The sequence below is a fragment of the Leishmania braziliensis genome, chromosome 10 (genome assembly GCF_000002845.2).
Source record: "Leishmania braziliensis MHOM/BR/75/M2904 complete genome, chromosome 10".
In the NCBI taxonomy this organism is placed as follows: domain Eukaryota; phylum Euglenozoa; class Kinetoplastea; order Trypanosomatida; family Trypanosomatidae; genus Leishmania; species Leishmania braziliensis.
Genome location: NC_009302.2, coordinates 372,435 through 382,409, shown reverse-complemented (window position 1 = coordinate 382,409; position 9,975 = coordinate 372,435). Strand labels below are relative to the sequence as shown.

The 9,975-nt window shown below is 60.5% G+C and overlaps 5 protein-coding genes across 5 annotated transcripts; all 5 read left to right on the top strand.

The window, feature by feature from the left end:
• Window positions 1-2: 2 nt before the first annotated feature.
• LBRM_10_0980 (conserved hypothetical protein) lies at window positions 3-1,445 on the top strand (the record flags this gene model as incomplete). Its single annotated transcript, XM_001562816.1, has 1 exon — window positions 3-1,445. A coding segment is annotated over one exon (1,443 nt), but the record flags the coding sequence as incomplete, so codon positions are not given.
• Window positions 1,446-2,197: 752 nt separating this feature from the next.
• LBRM_10_0970 (histone H3) lies at window positions 2,198-2,590 on the top strand (the record flags this gene model as incomplete). The annotated part of the gene is made up of 1 exon (XM_001562815.1): window positions 2,198-2,590. The coding sequence occupies one exon, from the start codon at window positions 2,198-2,200 to the stop codon at window positions 2,588-2,590; it is 393 nt and encodes a 130-aa protein (XP_001562865.1).
• A 953-nt stretch (window positions 2,591-3,543) lies between these two features.
• Window positions 3,544-4,134, top strand: LBRM_10_0960 (conserved hypothetical protein; the record flags this gene model as incomplete). The annotated part of the gene is made up of 1 exon (XM_001562814.2): window positions 3,544-4,134. The coding sequence occupies one exon, from the start codon at window positions 3,544-3,546 to the stop codon at window positions 4,132-4,134; it is 591 nt and encodes a 196-aa protein (XP_001562864.1).
• A 1,118-nt stretch (window positions 4,135-5,252) lies between these two features.
• LBRM_10_0950 (putative nuclear transport factor 2) lies at window positions 5,253-5,627 on the top strand (the record flags this gene model as incomplete). Its single annotated transcript, XM_001562813.1, has 1 exon — window positions 5,253-5,627. One exon carries the CDS (start codon window positions 5,253-5,255, stop codon window positions 5,625-5,627), a length of 375 nt encoding a protein of 124 aa, XP_001562863.1.
• An 882-nt stretch (window positions 5,628-6,509) lies between these two features.
• On the top strand, window positions 6,510-8,705 carry LBRM_10_0940 (conserved hypothetical protein; the record flags this gene model as incomplete). Its single annotated transcript, XM_001562812.1, has 1 exon — window positions 6,510-8,705. One exon carries the CDS (start codon window positions 6,510-6,512, stop codon window positions 8,703-8,705), a length of 2,196 nt encoding a protein of 731 aa, XP_001562862.1.
• Between the last annotated feature and the right edge of the window lie 1,270 nt (window positions 8,706-9,975).

Sequence of the window (9,975 nt, the reverse complement as noted above, 5' to 3'; positions counted from 1 at the left end):
GACGCTATACTCCATCTAGCAGCGCGGTCGTGATGCCCCCTGGTGACATTGATGAGCACCACCAGTCTGAGGCAGTGATGGCTCCAGCAGTAGAACAGAAGGCTCAGCACCACAGAAGCGATGCCCAACACAACGCCATGGACAGGAGCAGCAACGTCACCACCATGACTACCACCACTCCTGCATCGTCCGCCACGTCGTCATCATCAAGTGAAAGGGGGGCGAGCCCTGTGAAAGCGGACGGTGGCGCTGGCAGGCGTGTGAAGGGCGGCGGCGCGACTTCTGCTACGACGTGTCCATCGGTAGGCATCACTGCCGTCCTGCAGCACCCCGACACCGTTGCGACGGCGTACTCCGGCCATCAGCAGCGCTCCCACAACGTGGTGCCGATCCTCGTTCACGGAAACAACGGCTTCCACTGGCGCGTGACGCGGCATCGAAGCCGTGGTGCTGGGGCCACTGTCTCCGGAGCCGAGACCCATCACAGCCACCCAGATGCCCATCGCAAGTATCGGTGCCACCTTCACAATGGGCATCACCATCGCTCCATGGAGGGGATCAGCAGCACAACTCCCGAGCACGGCACCGGTACACCGCGAAGCAGTCGCTACAGGTACAACAGCAGCAGCACGACGCGACAGCGAAAACAGCCGCAGCAACCGTCAAAGCACTCTCCACGCAACGCAAGCAGCGCAGATACGCGCGGTGACGGTCACGACGGGTTCATAAAGCACCCCGCTGATGCCGCGAGGCAGCGGCCCGTGAGTCCAGGACACGGTGGCAAGGCACAGCGACGTGCGATACCCCGCAACAGCAACCGAGATGCGACCACCGCTGCGGCAGCAGCTTTCAATAACCCGCCTGCAGGCATCGGCGTGGTGAGTCGGTCAGCTCATTCGCGACCCCCTCCTCCGACGCGGAGCGCCGCCGCCGTCTGGCAGGACGTAAAGCTCATGTGGGCCCCAGCGCCAGTATTGCAGTCCCCCTTTGCCGCCGTCTACCGCTACCACCCCCACCCATGCCTGACTTCCTCTCAAGGACAGCAGCAGCAGTCGACGACCCGTCGAGGTGCGCCACCATCCGCTGTCGCGGGAACAAGCGATGAAAGCGCACGAAGCCACACACCGGGGCGTGCCGTGGGTGCAGGCGTGAGGGAGAGAGGTGCATCACGAACTCTGACGGGGGCTGCAGGGGCCGCACCGTCGCTGCCATCCGCGTCTGCCATTCGCCCTACACAGCAACCGCAGCAGAAGGCGTCTGCCGCTATACCACTCCTGTGCATGACCGACAGCCTCATCGGTGCCGCACTGCGCGATGTCCTGCCCGTGTGCCGAGCTCGTCAGCGCGAGGTGGCACGTGAGGTGGCGCGTCGACGATACCAACATCTGCCGACAGGCATCGGTGGTGGTGGTGGTGGTGTCGCTTCCTCGGCGACAGTGCTCTAGCACCTGTGGTGATGTCCACAGTGCTGAAGCCTCTTATCCTTTGGGGGATTTTGCAGCAGCCCGAAGATCCCCTTCGTGCACATGCGAGCCGCAGAGAGGGGGGAGAAGCGTGGGGAGGATGAGGCAGGGGGAGGGGGAGAGAAGACGTACGTATGTGTTTAGGTCCCTTGGTCACTCTCCACATCCCTCTCTTTCGTAGGCCCCTTTTCTTTTGTGTGCTCCCTCTCCTCCTCGCCCTCCACATTGCGGATGGTACACCCATTGCCAACCCCCGCAGTGGCTGCCCCCCCCCCTCCCCCCTTACCATCCACACTCGCCATCATCATGTCGCCTACGTGCCGCTGTCTCATCATTTCTCCAAAAGCAAGACCCCATCATATGAGCGCACACATAAAGTATATGCGCATGTATGTCGCGCATGCAGTTTTGACGAACTCGCCCGAGGAGATGCGCAGCTTGCTTGTGGCATCTGGTGGCTACTCGCGTGCTCCTTTAGTGCCTTCTCGAGTTTTTCTCGCTCTGCAGGCGCCGGTAATCCCTCCCTCGATCCCGCGTGACCACTTTGACGGTAACTTACTTCACCGCGTTCTCTCTCTCTCGCATCTCCTCATCCCCATCGCTCTTTCCTTGTCCTCTCCATTGCTCCTCTCTTACCCCACCCCCAACCAACTCGCATACGCGCCGCAGTCTCTACAGCCACCACAGCCACCCCTAACTCTCCCCAACCCCCCACCACACCCCGCCCCTCAGCCATGTCCCGCACCAAGGAGACCGCCCGCACGAAGCGCAGCATCACGGCGAAGAAGAGCAAGAAGGCGCCGAGCGCGGTGTCCGGCCTGAAGAAGGTGCACCGCCGCTGGCGCCCGGGCACCTGCGCGATCCGCGAGATCCGCAGGTACCAGAAGAGCACGGAGCTGCTGATGCAGTGCGCGCCGTTCCAGCGCCTGGTGCGCGAGGTGTCGAGCGCGCAGAAGGAGGGCCTGCGCTTCCAGAGCAGCGCCATCCTGGCGATCCAGGAGGCGACGGAGGCGTACATTGTGTCGCTGTTGGCGGACACCAACCTGGCCTGCATCCACGCGAAGCGCGTGACGATCCAGCCGAAGGACGTGCAGCTGGCGATGCGCCTGCGCGGTGATCGCCACTAGAGAGGGCATAGAGATCGGCAAAAGGGGGGGTGGTGAGGGAGTAAAGTGGAGAAGCCGCAGAGTGAGCGATGCCCCTCCGCACTTCTCTCCCTTCCCTCCCTCCTTTGGTCGTCGTCTCTCTCTCTCTCCGTACTGCCGTGCACGGCCGTCTCATAGATGCGTTTGTTCGTTTTTTTCTCTTTAGCTTTATGTGGGGAGGTCTCTGTTCAATATATATATATATATATCTCTCTATCTCTGTGGCTGGATGCCCCCCTCTCTCCTCCTCTCCTGTCTCGCTTGATAACCTCCATCTCTGTGATTTAGCTCTTCTGTGCCTGACGGCAGTGTGTGGATGCGGTGGATGGCGCTGTCCGCACCCCTCGTGCCGGCCGGCTGCAGAGGAGAAAGTGGGGATGACACAAATGATGCGAGTGAGCAGCAGTACGCCACGCAATGCACATGGGTAGAGGTGAAGGGCCTGTCTGTGTGATGGGCGCGTGGGCCTGCGCTATGTGGGGATGAATCACAGTACCTGTGGTATGCGGTTCACCACCTTATGGAGCTGCCCCTTTCACATGCTGGCATGTATGGCACACACACACACACACACACGTACACACGCCAGCCCTGTTTCGGTCCTGCATGTGTGGTGTTTCAACCCGCTACGCAGCAGGGGGGAACACTGAGCCAGCCCCAGTCCACCTCCTGTTGTTACCCGCTCAACAACGTCATTATGGCACCGTAGATGGACACGACTCTGTCCTCACTATCACAATCCCCTCCTCTCATCCCCCTCTCTCCTGCAACACTCGAGCGCACGCATGTTTGTAGTGAATCCTCAGTCCACTGTGCACGCCAGCCTTCTTCCCCCTCCGCCTCCCTAGACGTGAGAAAGAGGCGTGGCCAATAAGACCGCGCCGCATCTCAATATCAGAAGACGTTGAGCATTGCCGCCACCACCGCCCATCACCATGGGCCGCGTCAAGGTGACACCGAAGGGAAAAGTGAAGAAGAACATCCCCATCACCCGTATAGGTAAGAAACAGTACCTGAAGCGGCGATTTGCCCACGTCCGCGCCGTGGACGTCGCCGGCGCGAACAACCGCTTCACTCAGAAGTACTTTGAGGGCAATAACACTGCCGAGCAAACCTTCACTCGTCTCGGACTTACCATCGACCCAAGTGCCTCGAAGTCGGTAACGGAGAAGCGCAAGGCAAAGGTGCGGCCGCAGACGCGTTGCGTCTTTGAAGAGCAAAGCGAGCTGGCGGAGAACGAGAAGCAGGTGAAGGCCACGAAAATCGGGCGCCCGGTCAGCGAGCAGGAAGGGTCCACCATCGCGAACTTGATTCAGCGTTACGGCACAGACCTGAAGCGCATGACGCTGGATCGGAAACTCAACCCATTCCAGCTCAACATGCGCCAACTGCAGCGACAAATCGTGAATTACCTCAAATGGGAAAAGGCGGCCTTCCCAAAGGAGTTCGCCGAAGCGGAAGAGAAGGGCTGGTTTTCGATTGAGCAATTTGCTGACCCGCACCTGCGCTCGGGCCAACGAGGGTAGTTGGCGTGCAGTCCTAGCCTTCGACGGCCGCCTGGGCTGCGCTACCCTTCGAAAGATTGCGATGTACCCTCTTGCTCTGGTCTGCAGGTCCGCCATCACAGCGCGCAAGGTGATGTTGTTGCCGCGACACCCTGTGTGTGTGTGTGTGTCTGCGGCTGCGGTGGACGGGGCAGTACCCGCCCCTGTTTGCTTGTGCCGCTGTGGTTGTTGGCTTCGCTCTTCCCCCTCCCCATCGTGTAACCTCGTGTACTAAAATGCCGCTGCGCCGGCCCCCTTCAGTCGGCCAGCCCTCTCTGTCCTCCCCCCTCCCCCCTAACGCGGGAGCACCTGTGGAGGTGAGCGAGACGGAGAAAAACAGAGCGTAAAGAACACACAAAATCAAAGCGAAGAAGCGTCCAGTGCGGTGCATCACCATCGCCCCAAGGGAAGGGGGCCATCGAGTGGGACAGAGTAGGGAGGGTGACGAAGGGCACCCCCGCCTCACGAGCGTTCCGTCCATCCACCCCACCCCCCATCCCCGAAAGCTTTAGTGTGGGTCTGAGTGCGGGAGAGAAAGAGAAGCCAGAGAAGGAAGCGGTGTGAAGTGCACCTCACCCTAGTAGTTGGCTTAGAGCAGCTTCAGCCGCTGCCTCTCGCCCTCACTTCACATTATCATGGTGGGCAGTTCTGCGTGTTGGCGCTGATGCGAGTAGCACGTTCGCCTCTCCACCTTCTCTGGGTTTCCGTGCCGCTGTTCTCGTTGTTGTGGCTGTAGCGGCGGCGGCCTCAACCCAGCCACTCCTCACTCGCTTCCTGCACAAGTCGCCTCCTTTGCTCGTTCCTCACGCCCATGTTTGCACGAACTGCCGAACTCGCTGCCCTCTCCGCCCGCCCCCCACCATCCGTTCTTCCTCTCTTCCACCCTCATACCCGCCCCCGCCTTTTTCTTTCGCCTCGTAACTTGTGAGCCCAAACGTGCATGCACGGCTCAGCGCTAAGCACTTCGCCACTCCCTTCGTTCTTCCTCCCTCCCTCCCTCACTCCCTCCCTCCCCTCCCTCTGTCGCTCTCCACGCGCACACAACCGCAGTCGCTACGAGGCACGAAGGAAAAAGGCGCATCAGCGACTCAAAGGGGACAATGTCGTTTCAGGATGTTGGCGTGGGCTTCGTCCAGCACTACTACAACTTCTTCGCCACCCAACGCAGCCTACTGGCCGGCATTTACCGCCCCAATACGCTGTTGACGTGGCAGAGGGAACAGGTGCAAGGTGTGGACGCGATCATGGCGCGCTTTGCAAACCTCGGCTTCGCTGAGGCTGCCTTCAAGCAGGACAACGTCGATTGTCAGCCCTCACTAAGCGGCGGTGTGCTTGTCGTCGTGAACGGCGAGGTCCAGTTGAAAGAAGAGCACCACTCGCTCAAGTTTAACGACGTCTTCCACCTGGCGCAGGACAACGGCCAGTGGTACGTGTCGAATCAGGTCTTCAACATTGTCGGTGGCGGCGGCCAGTGAGCAATCGTAGCCGAAGGACCAGTCGTGAGATACCGGTGCGCTGTACCCACCACGCCCCCGCCCCCTTTGTACTTTTCCCTCCGCCTATCGCGCCCATCTCACCCAACCTGGAAGCTGAGCAAGAGAACCAACTCTCTGATCGCTCTTGTCCCACCAACACAGCTACCATCGTCACTGTCGCACCCACCCCCACCCCTTTCTCCTCCTCATCCTTGCCTCTCGCTCATCCCCTGCGTGGGCGTGTCTGTGCGCGTGTGATTGGAGGAGGTGGGGAGGACGTGGAGAATGAAGAACCCCGTGGCAGCAGGAAAGAGACACAGACGTGTGCACGGGTGTCTGCGAAAGGGGGAAGGCAGGGATGGGCTGGTGTGTGTGTGTGTGTGTGTGTATGGAGTACTGGTTAGCGTGGACCCAGTGGCGCACTCTCGCTCTCTCCCCTTTTAAGGAAGCGAAACGGGGAACGGACGAGACCTCCCCCCAAAGAAGATAAAAAATGGGAGACACACGCGTCAGCCAGCGGAAGAAACAGCGGGAGGGTGCGCAGACACACACACACACACACACACACGCTCGCTCGCCTGGTGCCGCTTTGTGATGGTGGCGGCGTGTGTGGTCTTCGCAAAATCACAGAGAAATTACTCGTTGGCATTTTCCTGGTGGCTCACGCCTGCTTTCTCCCTCCGCGTGTGTGCGTGTGTGCGTGTGTGCGTGTGTGTGTGTGCAACGGTGCTCATGTCTGCCTCATCTCACAGCACTCCTCTCTCCACTTGCCCCCGACACCTGCTCCTTCGCTGCTGCTCCCCAGATCGAAAGTCCCTTTCTCCCATCCGCTATCACCGGCACGCCAAGGACAAACTCACTGAGCGGTGACTACCACGCTGTATGGATCGCCTGTACCACACCACTGTCGAGCCGGTACTCTTGCGAGAGTGCCAGCAAGGCGGCGAAGAAACAGCGGCGGCAAATCTCACAACTGCGCTTCACCGGGTACCAAAGGTGGATTTGCACTGCCACCTTAACGGTAGTGTATCGGCGCCGCTGCTGGCGCACCTCGAGCGGCTCCTCATTCATGGCGGTGCCCCGGCGAGTGGGCCGGATAGGGGCAACGGCGGCGGCAAGGTCGGCGATGACGAGGCGAGTCACACCTCCTTCTTCAACTCTCAAGAGAAGCGGAAGCATAATGGGCTCACGGCATCTCCGGCGGACAGGACCGGCGGGGCAGCGGCGGCCACGCCAGCAGAGCTGATGCACCGATGCTTCACCGTCTTCGAGGCCATCTACACCGTCATGACAAGTCTCGCGTTCACCCGGCTGGCTGTTCAAGACGTGCTCTTCGCCAGTGCTGCGGAAAACATTCTCGTGATGGAAATTCGGACGTCGATGCGAGACGGAATGCGGCGCACTTTCCGACAAGACGTGGCCGACGAGGAGGTGACGAAAGAGATGTACGTGGACACGGTCACCAAGACCGTCGAGCACCTACTCTGTGGTGGATTGGTTGACTTAGCGACGGGTGAGCTGCTGTCTGCAGAGGCGTCGGCGCACGTCTTGGCGTGGGGTAAGGCCTCTCTGAAGCACGACTGCACAGCGAAAGACGAGGCCAGTGAAGAAGGGGCAGCGGCGCAGTGGTGGCAGTTGTACGAAAACATCTACTGCAGCCTCCTGCAGCCGGAGTCGGGGGCGTCATGCATCCAAGAACGCCGCCGATACTTTCTCGACCACATCCTCTCGAACCTAACGGAGCGCATGCACGTGCGTCTGCTGCTCTCCATCAACCGTGGCGCCACTGAGGCGGCCGCCTGGGAAGCGGTGCGGCTCACCACGAAGACACAGCAGCGGCAGATAATGGAGTTCCACTCGTGGTGCATGGTCCACATGTGGGGCCGCAACGGCGGAGGAACGGGGCACGACGCGGGCATTCGCCATTCTTCATCTCTGGGTTCGCGAACCGATGCGTCCCTCTTCCCCTCTTTTCTTCATCGCCGACTGCGCCAGACGTGCTGGGTCACCGGCATGGACCTCTCGGGCAACTGCTACAAGGGCACGTACATGGTACTGGAGCCGGCGCTAGCCGCCGCGCGGAAAGGTGGGGCAGCAGTGCAGGATAGCAACGGCACCGACACCAGCAGCAGCGACATACGCGTGACGGCCTCCATCACTATTCACGCAGGAGAGAAGCAGGACCCACAGGAACTGCACGAAATGGTGCTGTTCGCTCCGGAGCGATGGGGCCATCTCGTCTTCACGGACAACACAAGCCTATCTGCCATTCTCGCGGCGCAGCAGGGGATTGAGCTGTGCCTCACAAGCAATCTGCTGACGGGAGGTCACTCTCACGTTGTGGATCACCACCTCGGTGGCCTCCTCCAGCTCTGGGAATCCATGCCAGAGAGTCGGGGCGGCGTCGAAGAGGGCACGAACTCATTTCCGTGCTACGTCGCCACAGAGGCGGTCCGTCTTGCCCATAGGGAGGCACGCGCAATGCGTCGCTGTGGCGGTCCCATCACCGTGTCCGAGTCATCAGAAACAGCGAATGCTGACAGCGGCGATACAGCGAGCACGTTTGTCTTGCCGAACATCTCCTTCCACACGGATGACAGAGGTGTCTTTGGCACTACACTGTCCAAGGAGCTGCACTTGGCCTCCCAGCACCCCGCCATTGGGCAACTGTGCAATCGGCTGACGGCGACTGTGGCGGGTGTGACCAACGGCGATGCAGCGTCGCAGACGCCGTCCGCAGCAACCCTTGCGCACTTCTTCTGGCTGTTGGAGCGTCTGTCCCTGGCACAGGTCTTCGAGCTGCCGTTGCCAGTGCAGCTGCTCGCAGCCGCCCTCCATGACTCCTACTCATGCGTATCCGAGCCGGCCGCCGCTTATGAAGGCTGTGCGCTCGGCGTGCTACAGGGAGCGGAGATGGGCGACTGGCGCGACTGGGAGTCATTTGTGCGTGTGTGCAACAGCATTGCTGCCTCACCTGTAGACGCAACGACGGCGCCGTCGGTGACACCGCTGCCATCGCGTCTAAGTCGGTGGGAGTGGGCGTGGCTCACTAAGTGCTTTGACCGCTACTACGACTAGCCTGGTGGCGCAAAGCCGGTCGGCCCCCCCCCCAATACCCCGCCCCATCTCCATGGCTCTGGCTCCCAGCGTGGGTGGGTTTCCCACTCGCGCTGCACGGACACTGGCGCGTAGGCTGCACCACCTTACGCACCTGTGTCCCCAAGTCACCTCTGGATCATTCTTATCCGCCCTGCTCGCGTCTTTTACCAGGCTGTGTTGTTGTTGTTGTTGACCTGGATGCCTCCTCCTATCGTTTCAAGTGTGGTTGACTGGCAGACGGCTGCCCACTCACCCACAACTTCCTCACCCCACACAGACACGCAGCGCAGCCCGCCCCCGCCCCCCACCCCCTTTGTCCTTCATTGAAGCGGAAAGGCGCAGACGTATTTAATGATCCCGCCACCTTGCAGAGCGCCAGCACCGTTGATTTCCTCGTCCGCTCGCATACTTTGCGTCCCTGTGCAAAACGGGCGGGGGGAAGGTGCGGCATGGTCGCTAAAGTCACAGCCTCAAGTAGAAATCCGGCAGCAGAAACGACGCGCAGTGTGGTACTCCGGCGTGCGGATGGGGAGAGAGGTGGGTGCTTGTCTGCGCGTGTCGGAACACCTCCGCCCACCCTCCAGCCCCCCCTCTCAATCATCTAACGTCTGTGCAAGTGGAAGTAGGAGAGAGGCATGCAGAGCATCAGGGATGCAGCGCATTCTTCTTGCTCGCAAGGGAATCGGCAGCCTCCTCCCTTCCCACCCACCCACCCACCCCAGAGCGTGTCCATCACCGGTTGTCTCCACACTGTTTGCCGCTTCACTCCTCCCATAAGATCTCCCTCTGCGCATACGCCTATCACTCAGTGCCGGGTGTCTGTACTGCATGTTTCTGCGAGTGTGCCCTTGTATAGATACACAGAGAGCAGGACCCGCGGAGGGCACACGGGCAAGGGGCACAGCAGCAACGTCGCATACATGTACGGGCGGACAGGCATAATACAAGAGCGTGGGGGGAGGGGGGGGGAGAAGACCCTTCTACCTGTGTGAGAGGGGGCGGCTCGTATTCATGTGACGTCTGTTTCTCTCGTCCTGTTGCTTCCCGCGCACATCACCTCCCCCTTTTCGTGTTTCTTTGGCTGGAAGATAAGTGAGCGAGGTGGAAGAAAACTATTGCCAGACTGTAGCTGTGTGTGGGTGTGTGGGTGTGGGTGGACGCGCGTGTCTGCTCCTTCACATGCGAGAGGCCTCAATACACGCACCCACGAGCACAGCAAGACCGCTACCCTAGTGCAACCGCACACACA